At 39.6% G+C, this 19,383-nt stretch overlaps 1 protein-coding gene across 1 annotated transcript in view; it reads left to right on the top strand.

Moving 5' to 3' along the window:
* The window catches only part of nell2b (neural EGFL like 2b), a 62,504-nt gene extending 43,441 nt beyond the window's left edge, over window positions 1–19,063 (top strand). The window contains exons 16-20 of the mRNA XM_048156370.1: window positions 9,546–9,686; window positions 9,800–9,993; window positions 10,083–10,259; window positions 16,313–16,540; window positions 18,328–19,063. Coding sequence (XP_048012327.1) covers window positions 9,546–9,686; window positions 9,800–9,993; window positions 10,083–10,259; window positions 16,313–16,540; window positions 18,328–18,369 — 782 coding nt within the window. The 3' untranslated portion in view covers window positions 18,370–19,063. The remainder of the gene's footprint in view (window positions 1–9,545; window positions 9,687–9,799; window positions 9,994–10,082; window positions 10,260–16,312; window positions 16,541–18,327) is intronic.
* The last annotated feature ends 320 nt before the right edge of the window (window positions 19,064–19,383 follow it).

Genomic DNA, 19,383 nt, shown 5'->3' with positions numbered 1-19,383 from the left:
AACAGAAACAGAAATAACAAACCACATTTATTTATTTATTTGCTTGTTCGTTTTTTCATTTGTTCATGCATTTGTTCGTTCGCCCGCTTGTTCATTCGTTCAAACTACAGAGAGAAATTACCAAAAGAAAATACAGAAAAAAACTTCTTTACAGAGAAAAAAAAAATTTAGAGAAGAATTTTTTTTTTAGAGAAATCCTAAATATTTAATTATTAATTAATTTTATGTCATAAAGTTTTTTTCTTTTTTTTTACATTTGTAAAAATCCTAAAACTTATTCTCATTTTCATAACAAGTTAGATTTTGAAACCCACATTTTTTATTGAGGGCTCTGACTTTTGGACACCACCATATGTATTTATGTTGAAGGCTTTTTTTTTTTTTTTTTTTTTTTGATGTTGTGGTATATGTGTATATGTGAGAAAGACAGATTATGCGCTTTATGGTTGTTTTGTGTGCTCAGTCGTCTGTAATCCCTCATGGTTCCTCCCTCATGTTTTCTTTCTTCCTCTGAAGGGAAATATAATGTTATGACAAAGGCGCAAAGAGGATAAATATTGCACAAACAAACATGATAGGCAAAGAAAAGTCTGTTCTCCATCCCTTTTGAAACCTCCTATCCTTCCACTAAAGGAACTGCATTATTAAACTCTTCGTCTTTGTCAGTAAGCTGCTGCTTCTTCTTTTTTTTTTATCTACGCCAGCTTGATGTTGGCACATATGACCACATATGGCGACTTCCTGCCAGTTTTGTAAATACAAAGCAATCCATTAGTTCAGGGGATAGTGTACTCCTGGTAAAAAAAGAGAAATTATTTGATAAGAGCATTGTTTTCATTGTTATTCTGTTCTTTTAATGAGAGTAATCGACTGAAGCACAAAGACACAGAATTATCTTCTCCATCAAATATCCTGCTGCAGAGATGCTTTCTGAATAAGAATCACTCTCTTTTTATCTTGCTCTGAAAAAGAAAGCTGTAGAGAGTCACATTTTCTTTCATATTCAGCTCTTACCTCTTAGAAGACTGGCACCATGTATTATCCATCGGATTGGCTCAGATGCTTCACGCACGCTCTGTTCATAAAGGAAACCCAATTACAGCAGGTCCTCAGGGGTTAAACGCCCTGGGCTCGGGGGGTCCTTTCTCTTAAACAAGACGTTTCTGCAGGCTACTTGTTAATTCTTTATGTGATGGGTGTATAGCAAGAGGACGTAAGCACCTTCAACTTGCAGATAAAATGGCTGCATTCTGTCACTGATCACTTTAACTGTGTCTTTGCACCAGGACGGGAGTCTTGAGAAGTGTTTATTCAAGTATTATTAATATAAAGCTAGATTGGAGCCCTACCCCTATCAAATTTTAATGTGAATATCTTCAGAAGCTCTAGTGAGAAAGTCCCACAGGGAGGAGCGTAACATTGTGTGTACAAAGAGATTCAAAACAGCTGCTGGTTCTGTCCTCAGATAAAACTTCTCCATGTTTATTTAAGCGCTCTGATTATGTCTGCTTCATTAGGTTCGTGTATTCTAAGGCGTTACTCATCATGTCTAATGAGGTGGAGCTAATTAGAGTTTAGCTGTTGAACGTCTTCCCTTACTGCGCAACACAAACCTCTGTTTTATTCTGATTAACACTGCACAACTAATATATAATAGGCCTATTATATATAAAGTGATAATTTCATGTAAGTGTTTACTTTCTAAATGCTCATTCCTGGTCCTATTGTTTCATCATGTTATTCCAAAGAAACTTTTTGTTTCACTGAATATCATTTTCACTCTGAAATACGTCACCATCGCCAATAAAACGGGTTGCGAACGGTAATTCACTTTCGGCTTTAAAGATAAGACTTTCCTCTGAATCGCCGCTTTTATTGGGGAACTCTTGAGGATCTGCTATCTGTCTTCTCAACGAGAAAAGGTGTGCTTTTAAACTCCCGGTTCAAAAAAAGAAAAGAAAAAAGTGTCAGACTTTGTTTGAGAATGGGACCAGGCTTTCATGCACACAACCGTACTTAGAGTCCCTCGTTTGCATTGAGGCCCTTCTGCAGTGCCGAGCTCCCCAGCGAGTCCCAGCAGTGGGTGTGAATCTGTTCATTAGTGTGAGGATGGAGGGGGAGGATGAAGGGAAGGGGGGAGAAAACGAGAGCAGGGCAGATGAAGTAGATAGCTGGGATGGAAACAGCCAAGATGTTAAGGGACTGAGTGGATTGATGACTTACCGTTTGAAGAATCTTCCCTGATTAAATTGACTTGAGGATACCACTGTGGACCCATAACTATTCCCTTCCTCATGGGATTGTAAATTGTAGATCTTATATACTGTATGTGTATATAGTATATTTTTCACCCTAATCCTCTTGATTATCTTAAAGGGGGTCCTATTATGCTTTTTTTTTTTACATTTTCAACTTTCTTTAGTGCTGTTTGAGCATGAAAACGGTCTGCAAAGTTACGAAGCACAAAGTTACTACAAAGGGAGATATTCTCTTTATCAGTAAGCACTGTTTCTGAACTCCCTGAAATGCCTCGATTGTAGTCTTGAATTTTCTTCTAGGAACGTTCAAAATATACCTCATTTAGGGTGTTTTCACACCTGAGCATTTGTTTCTCCCTTGGCTCAGCAATCGCACTCGGACCCGCACCAAAACAATGGCTCCGAAATCGCCTGAATGAGGTGGTCTCGGCCCGATTGCAAATGAACTCTAGGGCAGTTCGCTTGTGGTGTGAAAGCAATCCGACTCAACGGACCAACAAACCAAATGATATCATATTTCATAATGGAAAATGTGTTATATAAAATCCAGCAGTGTTCTGTGAGTGAGCACATTAGTTAGGCTACTGCAGATAAACGTCTTAAAATGTTGTGTAATCGCGCTTCTCATGCTGCGTTCACACCAGACGCGACTTGCGTGAATAAATCGCGCTATTCGCGCGTAGTTGGACGCTTGAACATTTTGAGTTTACTCGCTTCATTCGCGCGTGAAAATCCCTTCACAACAGACGCGAATTCGCGTCATGAGAGGGGCTCTACCGCTCCTTTATGTGTTCCAGACTCTCCCACTGCTTTCTGCACACTTCCTCTGAACAAACACAACTTGTCAGTGGGGAAATAATTGTAAATTACAGCGAATAAGCTCAATTGGTCGTCTTTAGTTGGCTTGTAGTCTTAATATGTATATATATATATATATATATATATATATATATATATATATATATATATATATATATATATATATATAGCTCAAATTGAGTAAAGACCGTTTTTTACAACTTATCAGATTGTCCGACCTCCTCACTCACTTTCTTTCAAACACGATCCTTTTTATTTCTGTTTCTATAAATATATGAAGATCTACAGCGACGATGATTTTGTCCTCCATTGTTGTTTCGAATTTCTGCCTAAGCTCGCTACGTCATGTCACTACTAGAGCAAGCTCCTGATTGGTTAACGCGGCGCGGAAATTCGCCAAAGTTCAGATTTTTCAACTTGCGCGATTCATGCGAATCACGCGTTAAGCGCGTCAAACGCCCGAATCGCTCAATTCGCGCCGCGTCATTGGCGCCGCTTCATTCGCGCGAATTGCGCCGCAGGATGTCAATTCGCGTCTTTGCATTGACTTAACATGTAAATCACTCGCGCTTACCGCTTCATTCGCGTCCGGTGTGAACGCACCATCAGTGCAAGAACTCTGTCCCGATGAAGCCTTGATTCCCACTTTAGCTGCATTATAACATTCATAGTGTTTGCTTGTGTCTTGACAGTGCTGGAAGATACAAAGAGATCGCGCTTGAATTAATACGAATGTAGTATATAATTTAACAGCAGGAATGATGGCTACATTCGTATGGTGTTGTATGCGTTTGTCTCGACAGTAGGTACTAAACAAGCCACAATATGCTCATGAAGCGAACTTGTCAGTCATTTTAATAGATAATGCAGAGTAAACTCTGACCAATAAGGGGACAGTTGTACACGCATGTGACTTGCATGAACACATTTTGGTATGCTTTGAAATATTGCCTTGTGAAAACAAACCGAACCAAGAAGAAAATGCAACATTAACAAATTAAGTCCCTGTTTCAGAACAAAAAAGAATACAATCGATCTACAGGTGTGAAAACACCCTTAAATAAATCCCACCGACGGCATATGCAAAAAAAGGACGATGCCTGGTTGAGTTGCTTTAGTATGGTGTAGTGTGGTGAAACTTGCGGTTATGGTGAAGCCGGTGACATTTCTGAGACCCACTTGAAGCGGTTGACCAATTACAACACACTGGTCCAGGCGACCAATCAGAGCACATTGCGCTTTTTGGAAAGAAGAGGCTCTATTAGGTGTGACACACCAAGCCGACAAAAGAACTAGTGATGAAAGATGACTGTCACCTTGCGTTGGCTGCATCTCTTAAAAGATTAGTTCACTTTCAAATAAAATTTTCCTGATAATTTACTCACCCCCATGTCATCCGAGATGTCCATGTCCTTCTTTCTTCAGTCGAAAAGAAATTGAGGTTTTTTATGAGAACATTCCAGGATTATTCTCCTTATAGTGGACTTCAATGGCCTCCAAATGGTTGAAGGTCAAATTAGTTTTAGTGCAGCTTCAAAGGGCTGTAAACGATACCAGACGAGGAATAAGGGTCTTATCTAGCGAAACGCTGTATGTCCTATGCCTTCCCTATTCTACTTACGGAAAAAAATGGAACTGGCGCTGCGTTCGTTCTGTAAGTTGAATAGGGAAGGCATAGGACATACAGCGTAAGCTTTTTAAAGAATACAAAAGTGCAGTTTTGGCGGAAGCACTTGGAAGGTGATCATTTGTTTATATAAAGCATATACATTTACATTTTTTCCGAAAATGACAGATCGTTTCGCTAGATAAGACCCTTATTCCTCATCTGGTATCGTTTACAGCCCTTTGAAGCTGCACTGAAACTGTCATTTTGACCTTCAACCGTTTGGAGACCATTGAAGTCCACTATAAGGAGAATAATCCTGGAATGTTTTCATCAAAAACCTTAATTTCTTTTCGACTGAAGAAAGAATGACATGGACATGGAAAAATAAATTATCAGGAAAATTTTTATTTAAAAGTGAACTAATCCTTTAAATATCTATATCAGCAGGAATCAATAGTCTATTTTGTCATTCAAAATATCATTCCACAATCATTCCACATGGCTCATATTGTTATGAAAATATAGGTGACAAACAATTAGAACAGCCTCTGTCTGTGCCGTCTTGACATATTTGCTCACTTTCATCACTTTCGATTTTATTCTATGCACCTGACTCGTTTGTTAAACTGAACAGCCAATCAGAGATCTCTCGCTCACCGCTGTCACGGACAGACGGTGATTCAACATGCTCAATTGGTCAAAATCCCCCCGACGATGTCTAACTAGTGATGACTGTGCAGAACACACCACAAAAACTGGGCTGGCCGATGCTCAGCGACGTCAGGGCCTACACTGTAAAAAAGAATTGTAAAAAAGTAAGTTACCTGGTTGCCTTAAAATTTTGAGTTCATTGAAATTAAAAATTTGAGTTAATGCAATAAAGGCAATTGGTTTAATCAACAGAAACTCAAAATATTATGTTATCTGATCCACATTAATTATCCAAGTTGGTGTTGCAAGGTGGTGTTGCAATAATGTAAAATATGAGAAAAATAAGTTGTTTTATAACATTTAAGCATAGAAACCTAGTCTAGTAGACACCAAAAACAAAATCAAGACATTGAAAAAGGGTATAATACGTCCCCTTTAAAAGAAACAGCGCCCTTGGTTTCTGCTAGAGCAAAACTCACCAGTGAAAACAAACGGATGTGTATGAGGATCCCAAATGCTGAAGATGGAGCAAATGAGATGGAGACTATGTATTGTGCCGTCAACTTGTGACATTCCGTGACAAATTAGTGGCAGGGCTGCAGGACAGCGGGAACCCTGGGGGTTTGCCCGTGAATGCACAGTCAATCAATACCCGCTACTGCTTACTGACAGCACAAATGCCAGCCGTTCCTCTGAGAGAGATGAGTGCGGTGTGTGTTTGTGCTCAAGGAAGAAAATGAATAAATGTCATCAGCACTGCCTACATCTATGTATTATTCAGTATTGTTTGTGTTATTTTCGCCTTTCTCTGTTTTTAATGGATGAGGGATTTTGTGTGAGTGTGGAGCGAGAGAAGCGAGATGTTCAGAACTCTTGCATGAAAAATTTTCATATCAGACATTCTTTTTCTGATGAAATGTTCCTCAGAATGTTTCTCTTAAAAGGACAGTTCAGTCAGAAAAGAATGTTCTGTCGTTTACAAACCCAAAAAGGTACAATAGCCCTCCGTCAGTGCACTCAAATTTAATTAGCGTGATTTGATTATGTGCATATTCAAATGTTCACAGTGTTAAGCCTGCTCTGATGCACTTTAATGTGCAATATTTGAATATACACAAAAATGAATGACATTTAAGACATTTGTAGGGTTACAAAGGATTTCTATTTCAAATAAATGCCGTTCTATTAAACTTTCTATTCATCAAAGAATCCTGAAAAAAAAAAAAAGTATCACGGTTTCCACAAAAATATTAAAGTCCCCCTGAGGTAAAAATCAAGTTTTTATTGTTGTTTATATGTCTAGTGGTGTTTTAATTTGTTTTAAGACATGCATAAGTCAACACCATTGCTGAGTATTTTCTCCTTAAAACTGTAGTGAGCCAAAGTGAGTGGAGGTGGGGCTAATTTGCATATTCATAGAACTGCGTATACTAAATGAGGCAAGGGTATAGAGTTACATACAAGCTATTTTAAGGCATGAAGAATTTTTTTCAAGAAAAAAAAGTTAAATATGTCATTTTGGTGATTAAAGTTGAGTTTTCAGAGATAAAATTATTGACTACAGCATTGATAATAATAAGAAATGTTTCTTGAGCAGCAAATCAGCATATTAGAATGATTTCTGAAGGATCATGTGATGCTGAAGACTGGAGTAATGATGCTGACAATTCAGCTTTGCCATCACAGGAATAAATTACATTTTAAAATATATTTGAATAGAAGAAAGGGTATTTTAAATTGCAGTAATATTCTTACTTTTCCTATAATTTTGATCAAAGAAATGCAGTCTTGGTTATCATAGAAAGAGTCTAACATAGCTGGCCATCATTTATGGAAGAGAGCAGCGTAAACATTCTGCTAAGCATCTATTTTGTGTCCAATAACTTGAGAGTGAGTAAATAAAGTCAGAATTTTCTTTTCTTTTGGGTGAACGATCCCTTTAAAGATGCTAACAGGCAACACATGCAAACCTATTTCACAAGGTCCTTTAGACGGTTTCTCATATTCTGTGCTCTTTCACAAAGACTCTCAAGGCTACATACATTTTTTTTTCTTTCTCACACATACCCACAAACACATAGTATTCATCGACTTTCATTTAACCCTCTCTACTCAGCCTTGCCTTTATTTCAGACATTAAAACTGGCATTGAAATACAACACAATGTAATTCTCCCTTAGCAATCTAATGAGATAGGTGAGGTGAAACTCATTCTGTTGCCAGAGGTTAAAGTCACAAAATCATTTTTTAACCCAGTATGCCATTGTGCTTGAAATTGTCATTGAACTGACTTGGTCTGAATGACACTCTGTGTAGCTTTCTGTGAGAGTGTAATCCAAGGACAAGGACCGAAAGTTGAATAGATTCTGAAGAGCATCATTCTCAACAGCTGTTGGATGCGCTCCTTTTAAGACGGCCATGGCAAAAGCTCTATTTGTCTCACTTCTTTTGTGTTTGGTGTGAGGACAGACATCAAATATGCTTATGAAGATTTGCATTCATTTAGGAATTTGAAAAGGTTATGGAGAGAGTCTAGCATAACACAACATTTGAATTCTTTGTTTGCTTGTTCAAATAAAATGTAATTAAATTATGGTAATAGATTAACACATTGTACTGTATTTAATTGAAATTTTTGTGCTTGTATTATTCTCATGTGTGAGCTGATTGGAATAGCAGCATATTTTACACACACAAAATCTCTTATGTTCACCAAGGCTGCATTTATTTAAAAATACAGTAAAAAATTGTAATGTTGTGAAATATTATTAACATTTACAATAACTGTTTTCTTTTTTTGCTGTGTTTTAAAATGTAATTTATTCCTGTTATGGCAAAGCTGAATTTTCAGCATCATTACTCCAGTCTTCAGTGTCACATGATCCTTCAGAAATCATTCTAATATGCTGATTTGGTGCTCATGAAACATTTCTTATTATTATCACTGCTGATTATTATTTTAGTGGAAACCGTGAATTTAATGCATCTCTGCTGAATAAAAGTCTTAATTCTAAAATGCAATCAGATTTATTTTCTTAAAGGTGCCCTCGAATGAAAAATTGAATTTATCTTGGCATAGTTAAATAACAAGAGTTCAGTACATGGAAATGACATACAGTGAGTCTCAAACACCATTGTTTCCTCCTTCTTATATAAATCTAATTTGTTTAAAAGACCTCCGAAGAACAGGCGAATCTCAACATAACACCGACTGTTACGTAACAGTCGGGGTGTACGCCCCCAATATTTGCATATGCCAGCCCATGTTTCCAATATTATAAAAGGCATTAGACAAGGGCAGCCAGTATTAACGTCTGGATGTGCACAACCAAATCATCAGACTAGGTAAGCAAGCAAGAACAATAGCGAAAATTGGCAGATGGAGCAATAATAACTGACATGATCCATGATAACATGATATTTTTAGTGATATTTGTAAACTGTCTTTCTAAATGTTTTGTTAGCATGTTGCTAATGTACTGTTAAATGTGGTTAAAGTTACCATCGGTTATTACTGTATTCACGGAGACAAGAGCCGTCGCTATTTTCATTTTTAAACACTTGCAGTCTGTATAATTCATAAACACAACTTCATTCTTTATAAATCTCTCCAACAGTGTAGCATTACCCGTTAGCCACGGAGCACTATCAAACTCATTCAAAATCAGAAGTAAACAATATAACAGTATACAATACTCACATAATCCGACGCATGCATGCCGCATGCATGACGAACACTTTGTAAAGATCCATTTTGAGGGTTATATTAGCTGTGTAAACTTTGTTAAGGCACTGTTCAAGGCAAGCGCGAGCTCTGTGGGCGGAGAGCATGGGATTTAAAGGGGCCGCAGCATAAAATCGGCGTGTTTATAATGATGCCCCAAAATAGGCAGTTAAAAAAATTAATAAAAAAAAATCTATGGGGTATTTTGAGCTGAAACTTCACAGACAAATTCAGGGGACACCTTAGACTTATATTACATCTTTTAAAAACATAATCTAGGGCACCTTTAAATCAAATCAAGTGTCTTTCTGGCTTTAAATGCCATTACAGATCATATTAAATATTTTGTACAATTTTTTCCATCTTTTTTCATGACTAGTGTTGACGTCCTTCAGGTACAATAGTGCTCACCTAGAGTGACACTGCTTTTTTTTTCATACATTTCTTGGGTTTCCTCATGCATGTCTCCACCTTGTCACCTTAGACATCGACGAGTGCTCCGATGGATTTGTGGAGTGTGACAGTCGAGCCACTTGCGTCAACCTACCTGGCTGGTACCACTGCGAGTGTCGTGACGGATACCATGACAACGGAATGTTCTCAGCCAATGGAGAGTCATGTGAAGGTAACTTATTTGTAATGAAACAGTGCTTCTTTTTAATGGAAGTCCTAACCAGCCAAACCTTGACCCCATGAATTTAACCATTGACTTATATTGTGTTTGGTTCTTATTGGTAGACATTGATGAATGTGAGTCGGGGAGGCACAGCTGTGCTAACGACACCGTGTGCTTTAACGTGGACGGAGGTTACGACTGCCGCTGTCCGCACGGTAGGAACTGCACGGGAGACTGCGCCCACGACGGGAAGGTGAAACACAACGGGCAGATCTGGGTGCTGGATGATGACAGGTGCTCGGTCTGCTCTTGTCAGGTGAGCCGAAGGGGCTGATGGGAATTGTAGTCAAAGGAAAACTGAGAAATGAGTTTTTACTCAGTCTCTGTCTTTTTCTCCTGTTTTAGTCGGGGTTGGTGATGTGCAGACGGATGGTGTGTGACTGTGAGAATCCCACGGTGGATGTGTTGTGCTGTCCTGAATGCGACCCTCGCGTGAGTTCTCAGTGTTTGCATCAGAACGGCCTGCTAGCATACAGTAATGGAGAAACCTGGGTGGAGAACTGCCAGCAGTGCCAGTGTATGGTGAGCGGCAGCATGTTAAACCAGTTTGATTTGGTATTGCATTATGATTATTATTATTATTTGCAGTAGTGGTAGCAGTAGTAGAATTTTGAGTGAGGGTTGGAAAATGGTCAGTTAAAACTGAATTGAAACTCTCTCTTTTTTTTTTAAGAATCCTTGATTAACATTATAACTGGACTCAAGGGAAAGAATATGATGCAAGAGTGGGAAATATGTCCCTTTAGGTAAACAGTATGCATTTACAAATGCTCAATGCTCAGAATAAACACCTCTGTCGTTCTGTTCTATTAGATTCAGATCTATTACAGAGAAACTGCTGGTCACAGTGGAACTTTCTGCAATATCTCAGTCAGGAAGTCTTGCACCAAATGTTGAACAATACAGTTTTCAGCCCCTCTGGTGTTTGTCCCTCCTGCAATTTTTCTTTCTTTATGCAGAACTTTTTGCACTCTGAGAAGAATTGACTTATAAAGTCCAGCTCCATCTTTTTCTCTTGTGAAAACCCTTACTGCAGTATTTGCTGAACTGACAATGGGCTCAAACAGGGCTTCTAAACTTGTCAGAGGTTTTGCGACATGCCAGGCTCCTAGTTCACATTTTCTCTGTCTGAGAAGGTTTTTAGGACACAGAGAATGAAGCTTTTCCCTCAGGGTTTAGGACTGCTAAACTTGTAGGTCTGTAATGAATTCTGTTAAAGACTTCTAGACAGTTGTGGACTGCATAACAGACGGAAGGCTAATGCCAAAGCCAGGCTCTGGATTAATTGCTCAATAACTGACTTTCAATTGAAAACCCTTTTTAATCCTACACAAGTGTAATCTGTGTCCATTAAACCAGCTTGGAGAAAGGAAGATGATCAAACAGAGCCAGTTTTGCACTGCCATATTGAAATTTTATTAGGTTTCAGTACAGCTGTTTTTTTGTTTGTCTCTTTTATGTTGTTCTTACACTTTTGGAATGTTATCACATTCTCTTTCAGTCAGCGCTTTCTTTTAGTCATTTTCAACCCCCTTTACACTTCGAATCTTGCTTCTCATCAGTTTTTTTTCTTGTTCCCTGTGAAGTAGAAGGAACACAGAACTTGAAAGAGAGGAAGAGACACAGAAAAAGAGAGAATGAGGCAGGAAGAGTGCTTTGTATTTTAAGGATACAAAAGCGTAAGGGGTGAAAGAACAAAGAATGTTTCCGGAATGTAAAACTCCAGGAGGGGAGAGAGAGAGACATTCAGAGAAATATCTGTATTCCCCTTGTAATCAAGGTCTATGTAACCTGCTCAGTCTGATTCAGGATGTAAACTGAAGAATTCATTGTCTTGCAGCAGAATACAGCAATCCGTTCACCCAAAAATGAACCTTTATGACTTTTTATCATCTCTGAAATACAAAAGGAGAATGAGTAATGTACATATAAACCTTAAAATAAATATTAAAAAATAATATAAACCATAAAAGTATCATTCGAATTATCTATATGACTTCAAGTCATTATTTATTGGCCATTATTATTTACTCACCTGATATCAAGTCACTGAGTTGAACATGGATTAGTCCATTTTTTTTTTCTTCTTTTTTTCCAAATGGTTCATCTAATGCTCATGCATGTTATGGATGTCACAGTCACATGGACTTTCAGTTTGTTTGTTGTCATCTGTCACATGTTCCTTTGTTCTAGTTTCCCGCCACAATCAGTATCCATGGACACTAATCGATTCATCACAGCTGTTTGTCATTTGAGTTCATCAGTCTGTCTATTTAAGTTCCTGTATCTGTTCAGTTAGTTGTCGGGTGTCGTTTGTGTATGTTTTGGTGTATGTTCCTGTCCGGTTCCTGTATTCCCCAGTTGGATGATCTAGTAAAAGACTTGTTTGATATAATCTCCTCGTCGTGTGCTTTATACACCATAGGTACTGTAACAGAACACCCGACCGAAACAGTAAGCGACGTGTTTGTTATTTGTATTTTCTTTTTGGTTTTCGTGTTCAGTGTTTTTGTTTCCGTGTTTCACTCCTGCTTTCACTATGGACCCTGCCGTTCAACTCCTGTGCCTTAAGCAGGGAGAAAGCTCCCTCGAGAGACATTTAGAAGTATATATGGATCTCGCACATCAGACCTCCTTCCCGGACTACTATCTGTGCTCGTTCCTGCACACCGGACTCAACAACACCACACGAGCACAGCTGTCCGGGGAGGGTCCTCGAGGGAGCTTCATGTCTTATGTGGAGTGGGTGCTGGCGTCCTGTGGATCAGCGTTCACCGTCGGAGTTGCCGCCAGCCCCACTCCCCAGCCAGTGCCCAGCCAGAACCACCCAGACAGCGAGGATTTTCGACCTGAGCCCACCGCAGGTAGCACGATGGAGACCGCCGCGATCGAGCCGCCCACGCATACAAGAGCAATTGGGGGTAACATCGCCACGGAGCCCGAGCAGTGTGAACCTGACCAGGTGTGTGAGCCGGCCGAACATACCATCGCCGAGGGAGTGTTGGTGGACGTCGAGGGACTGGAAGTGAGCTCCGCCCACCCCCCCGCTACTGAGAGTGAGTTTTTTGTGGAAACGCTACTGGACTCTAAGTGTGGAGAGGACATTTTTCTCGCTCCTGTTCTGTCCCCTGTAGTGCTGGTCCCGTCCAGCGCACCTCTCCCACTTAAATGCCAACCCTCCTGTGACTCACTACAGTATGTGGATTTTTGCATAGAACTCCAGCCTGTTTCCCAGTCCACAGCCATCTGTGCCATCCAGTCGTCTACGTCTCCCTTCAGTCCCACAGTACCACCTCCTCTCAGTAGCGTGGTACCATCTCGGGCCTGCCGGGATCCGTCTCCTCCTGGGCACGAGGAGCCCGAAGCTCCGCCTCCAGCTTCGGATGGTCTCAAGATGTCTCCATCCATCGCCCTGACTCCTGCGCTCCTTCCACCTCGGAAGTGACCATCGGCCTTTCGACCACGTTGGACTCCCTCGGAACGTCGGCTCCACCTGGGTCAGACATCGCTGCGCCTCCGCTGCGGACCTACGGACCATCCGCTGCTCTCTGGTCCTCCACCCCTTCCACTACGGCTCGCTCCGCCCTACCTCAGGCTCCGTCTCCACCCTCGGTCGCTCCAACGCGTCCTCAGACCTCCGGATCCCCTCCTCGATCGCCGGAGGTCGTCACTGCGGCTTCGTCGCGGCCGCTTGGATATTCACCATCTCTCCACCACCTCAGCATGTCAACTACGCGGTGGGCTCCATCCTCGCCGTCGTTGACTGCGGTCCTCCCCATGGTGGTCTACCTCTACCTTCCCTGGCTCCTCCCTCCATCAACGCCGCCGTGGGGCACCATCCTGGCTGTGGCCTGGCTCAACATCCTGCAGCCCCTGTTTAAGGCCATCCACCACCCTTCACCACCTCCTGCACCACCCTGGACTCCTTTATTCCGCCTCCTCCCGGTGAGCCGTCCGCCTCCTGAACCACCTCCAACATCGTCATCTGCATCCCATCGTCATCTTCCTCCCTCTCTACGGCGCGAGGACGCGCCTTTCCGGGAGGGGGCGTAATGTCACAGTCACATGGACTTTCAGTTTGTTTGTTGTCATCTGTCACATGTTCCTTTGTTCTAGTTTCCCGCCACAATCAGTATCCATGGACACTAATCGATTCATCACAGCTGTTTGTCATTTGAGTTCATCAGTCTGTCTATTTAAGTTCCTGTATCTGTTCAGTTAGTTGTCGGGTGTCGTTTGTGTATGTTTTGGTGTATGTTCCTGTCCGGTTCCTGTATTCCCCAGTTGGATGATCTAGTAAAAGACTTGTTTGATATAATCTCCTCGTCGTGTGCTTTATACACCATAGGTACTGTAACAATGGAATATGTGACTATTTTTTAAAGGGAACCTATTATGCCCCTTCCACAAGATGTAATATAAGTCTCTGTTTTCCCCAGAATGCGTCTCTGAAGTTTCTGCTTCAAAATACCACACAGATCATTTGTGACCTGATCCAGCTAAATGAGTCACAGTGACCCAAATTTCAAAATTGAGACAATAAGCTTTAAAATTATATCCTAGTCAAAGTCATACCTTGAATGGTTTTAAAGAGATACCCATTTGAATTATGGTCGTCTGCCCTCTTTTTTAAAATTGAAAACCTGAGAAAATCGCTTTTAAAGTTTTTTGCCCGTTTTTTTGTTGATATCTTTCAAAATCCATTGCATTTAAAGGGATAAACTATTTATTTTACAGCTTAATTTGACCAAAGACATTTTATATATATATAAATGCTATTAAACCAGGCTGAAGCTCAAATTATTTTAAAGTATTTATTTGAAAAAAGGCACTTTTACAAAGATTTACTAAAATCAGAAAGATTGAACAGAGGTGCTACATTTTTGCTTGAGAGATAGGGTGTATGTGTGTGTGTGTGTGTGTGTGTGTGAGTGTGTGAGAGAGAGAGAGACAGAGAGAGAGAGAAAGTGAGAGAGGCAGAGAGACAAGAAAAGAGAGAACAAATAATGTTAGCCTATGCAATCATATCTTTGTGTAGGCTAGTTGACAATAACAGTGTAACAAATTCATAACGTAGATACCAGCGCGCGCTAATCTGACAGGAGGATGGCTGGACCAATCGCGTGCCTGTCAGTCGAAACGGGGCTTCCCATTGATAAAAATCAACATTTATGTCAGTGTGTTTACATTTCTAAACTTTTTGATTGGTTCTATAGAACATGTAACACCATATTTGGAGAGCAGAAATAGTGACGTTTCAGGGGATACCAGGAAATGCTCATAACGCTGCATTCACACGGAGCGTCAGCGTCAACGCTTGATGGAGGGCATGTCTGAAGCTTGTGTTGACGCGACCATTATAGTGATTACAGCCAATCACATTACTTTCCGGTGTTGCACGAACGCAGTTGGATAGCGACTGCTCTAGGGAATTTGCATAGGGCCATCTGATTGGATGACGCCTGCGTTGGCGCTTCAAAAGTTGAGAAATCTTCAACTTCTGCCCCACAATTCAGTTCGGCAATGCATGACGTCACCCATTCAAAGTAAATGAGAAGCGTTAACGCCGGCACCCCGTGTGAATGCAGCGTAAGTGACGAGAGGAGTTGAGAAGTTCATTTCCAGAGAATTTAGTAAAACCATGTCAAATTTAATAGCCATTTAAATACCTTTACTCAATTATCTGGACTACGAAACTTTGGGAGATTATTTTTGAAAGTCTGTTCTTTGAAATTAGCTTAAAAAAAAAAAAACACGATTTTTTCATTGTTTTTCCACATTATCGGCCCATATCTTAAAATAGAACGTTGCGACTTACGACTCATTTCGCCAGAGCGGGTCACATTTATTATAGCTTGTCAAATTTGCCCCTATTTGGGTGTGAGCAAAAACACACCATTTTTCTGTTTGGTCCCGCTGCTCCCGGCCCGCTTTCCAGAAGAGGGCGGAGCTTTAACAGCTCGCGCTTTGGTTGCTCAACAACAACAAAGCTGGAGAATCTCACGCAGCCAAAATGACGATTGTCAGTAACGGTGTTCAGCCTTACATTATTCAAACCGGAGTCGGATACTGATGGAAAGACTCAGGAACAAGTTACAACTTTTAGAATGCAACTTATCTTAGTTAAGTTAAAGTTAAGTTAAGTCTATCTTAAACTTAACATTCAGTGTTTGACCGGAGTGACTTTCACACACTTTGATATTTGGCATTCCAAGTACTCCATCACTTTATCCTTGCACCTGTGGAAAACATCCAAAAAGGACCAAAGCCTTGATATATTTTGACACATCACCTGCAATCTAACAGATGTTACACAAAGTTTTAAAGAATACAGAACGGAGATAGCCATGTGTACGTGACTGTATTAAACCAGCACTGACCTAGGAATGTCGTATCGATCCTTCATTACACGCTCCTCTCTGGATCAGTGAGCACAACGTAGTATATGTGATTTGCAGCGTGTTAAAGTGGAAGTGTGTAATTTATGTGCCACTAGCGTCACCGAACGGAATTGCAAAAATATTGATTCTTTTCAGTGTGGGAATGAAATATGTCTCCGTCTGTGTGTTTCTCAGAGGGGTGAAGTGGACTGCTGGCCGGTATCATGTGCGCCGGTCTCTGACTGTGAGTTTACAGTGGTTCCCGAGGGCGAGTGCTGTCCGCGCTGCGTCACAGACCCCTGCCTGGCCGATACCGTTCGGAACGACATCACCAAGACCTGCGTGGATGAATTCGGAATCACTCGATTCAGCGGTTCCGCTTGGACCAAACACGGCACGGAGTGTTCCCTCTGCCAGTGCAAGGTACTTGACGCTTATATAACCACCCACAGACACACACATTACAATTCACCAAGGTCAAGCACTTTATTTATTATTGAGTGTTTGAGTATTGAAGCATAAACAAATAAAAAGGTTGTCCTTGTTTAAACTCACCATTAAATAAAAAATTGACAGTTTTTATGGAATATTGGAGTATTTATTTTAAATTATTCATCCGAGCACATCGTTAATTTTTTTTTTTTTTTAATTCATGTACCTTCGTAATCTTTAATCAAAACAACTTTCCCTCCTGCTTACAACGACATCTCTTCTCTGATAACATGTTAGTGGCGTGAGGGCGGGACAACCTGTCAGAAAACGAAATGGTTCTATTTACAAAGTAGAATGGAATACAAAAACTTTAAATCACAAAACCACTCAGAACGCACATAGAACCTTATAATTCCAAGGTGGCAAACCAACTATTCAGTCAATTCCTGATGGACAAAATCAAGTCCCGTCCTACATTTTTTTCATGTTTGAGAAGAACAAGAATAAGAACAACATATCTATTTCAAGAAATGGCTATTGCAATGTCTGTTTCTTGCTGCCTTTAAGCTGGATGCTTTCATATAAAATGAACACAGCTTCCACAGGCCCTCTAAGGGTTTCATGGACATCTGGCTTATTTATTTTTAAACATTTTAATACCAATTCAGTCAAAGGCAAATGCTCTTGGTTGTGTGCCCAGTCAAAGCTTTGATTTTATTGTTTCAGTACAAATAAATATTCATAAAACACTTACAGTGAGATCCAATGTCTGAGACCACATTGAAAATCTGAGATTTAGTATCTAATTTAAACCTGGAAATAAACAAGGGTTTAGAATTTAAAAAAAAAATTAAACCAAAGAAACTTTATGATGTAAATAAATATATGTTTTTGTTGTTGTTCACTTTGTCTACACTTTAAAAAATGTTGTGTTGTCTCAACCCAAATTTGCTCAAAAATGGACAAGTCCAACCATTGGGTTAAAAATGTAATTAAACAATTTAACCCAACTGCTGGATTTGTCCACATTTGACCCAAATTTGGGTTAAAACAACCAAGCTTTTTTTTTTTTTTTTTTTAGAGTGTAGGTCACTAATCAAATAAGCAAATTTGTGACATTGATCATGTGACTTTTTACAGTCAGATGCTTTACACAAACGTGTGGAATTTATGCAGTAAAAACAGAGACAAACAAAAGAAATTCATGCTTGTTTTCTGTTCAACTTTTCACTGAAATGATGCTGAAAATATAAATTGTGATGGAAAAAAATATAATAAATATATTTTTTATTATGAAGTATATTATAATAAAAAGATATAATAATAAATTGTTAAAAATGTAAACATATAAATTAAAACATTAAACATAAATTAAAATAGATGTACTTTCAACTAGTGGTTTCAGCCATTTGTGCTCCTTTCTAAATAATGGGATGTCATATAGATAGCTAAGAAACATGGACAATCCAGCTGAGCACACAGAAATCAGTCCTGGGTGCTGTGAGATTTGCCTCGGCAAGGAATGAATGCGGGAATAAAGAACTGCACTCATGGACAGCAGAAAATTCATCTACTTATTAAAGCACCTTATGTGACTGGCCAAGGTCATCGGCATCATTTGAGCTGGAAGATGAATTGTGAGAGAGTGAGAGGCTGTACTGATGCACTTTACACGCATACAGTATGGAAGTGGTTGAGTGAGTGTCACGTTGGCTCCTTTTCTTTTTTGACTAATGTCTCTCTTCCTTTTCCTTCCCTACCTCCCTCTCTTTTTACAGAACGGTCACATCTGTTGCTCTGTGGACCCTTTGTGCCTATAGTCCCATTCAAAGGCAACATGTCTGATTACTTTTGCTTTTCTCTCTCTCCTTTTGCCTGTTTTTCTTTGCCCCCTCTTTGTCTCGGCTCTTTCAGAAGATCATTTTATACCAAATCTTCATGTGTATTATAACATCAAGACAGCTCTAGTCACACATAACAAAAAATAAAGCTACTATCAAACAACTGAATCGTTTTAGCTTTGAGCGGTGTTTCAGATTTGCTTGATGCATTTGATGACGTGTTTATTTGTAGTTCATCATTTACTATTGAAAACCATGGTGCAATATTCAGATAAAGAGATCAACCTTTGCAAATTCCATTCAATTTTCAGGTTTCAATGTCAAAACTACGTTGAAAATAAAGGTTAACTTATCGTTGATCACAGTGTTTTGTGCTTGATGGGTTCAGCAGACTGCAGACCTGGTAAAACCCCTTTGTAAATGACCTATACAGGTATTACCAGTGTTTACTTCTTTCAGTATTAATGGTTGTTTTTCGCTCCCTTTCAGGGGGAAATATGATCTTGATGTTGTGAATAGTTTATTTAATGTGTTTGTTTCTCACGTCCTTTGAATTCTGTCTTTACTTTGATGTATTATGTTGCACCTTTTTTTGTCAAATTGATGTTTTGTTTCCTTCAATGGCTCGGTGCACTTGTGTCATGGTAAAATAAAAGGTTTCCATGGAAAAATTTCCAGATGCATTGTTGTCATTTTTTATTTATTTACACAAAAACACAATATAAATCCAAATCAGTGTCTATCAGGAAATCACGTAGAAATTGTTTTAACACCTGAGGTCTCTGAGACCCTCAACAGAAGTCATAAAATATTTTTATGGAGGATGTTTGATGCACATCAAGTTGAAATTTTTGTTTATAATCAAGAATAATAAGATTTTTAAAAGTATCAACCTGAAATTTTTAATGTTACAGTCAATATGAACTGTAGTTTGCTACCCATTTTACTTTCAGAGGGTTATTATATTTTGATTTTGATTAAATTTTGATTCAA

This window comes from Megalobrama amblycephala, linkage group LG14, assembly GCF_018812025.1.
Source record: "Megalobrama amblycephala isolate DHTTF-2021 linkage group LG14, ASM1881202v1, whole genome shotgun sequence".
Taxonomy (NCBI): domain Eukaryota; kingdom Metazoa; phylum Chordata; class Actinopteri; order Cypriniformes; family Xenocyprididae; genus Megalobrama; species Megalobrama amblycephala.
The sequence above is the reverse complement of the archived record's forward strand: the minus strand, read 5'-3'. Positions and strand labels throughout refer to the sequence as shown.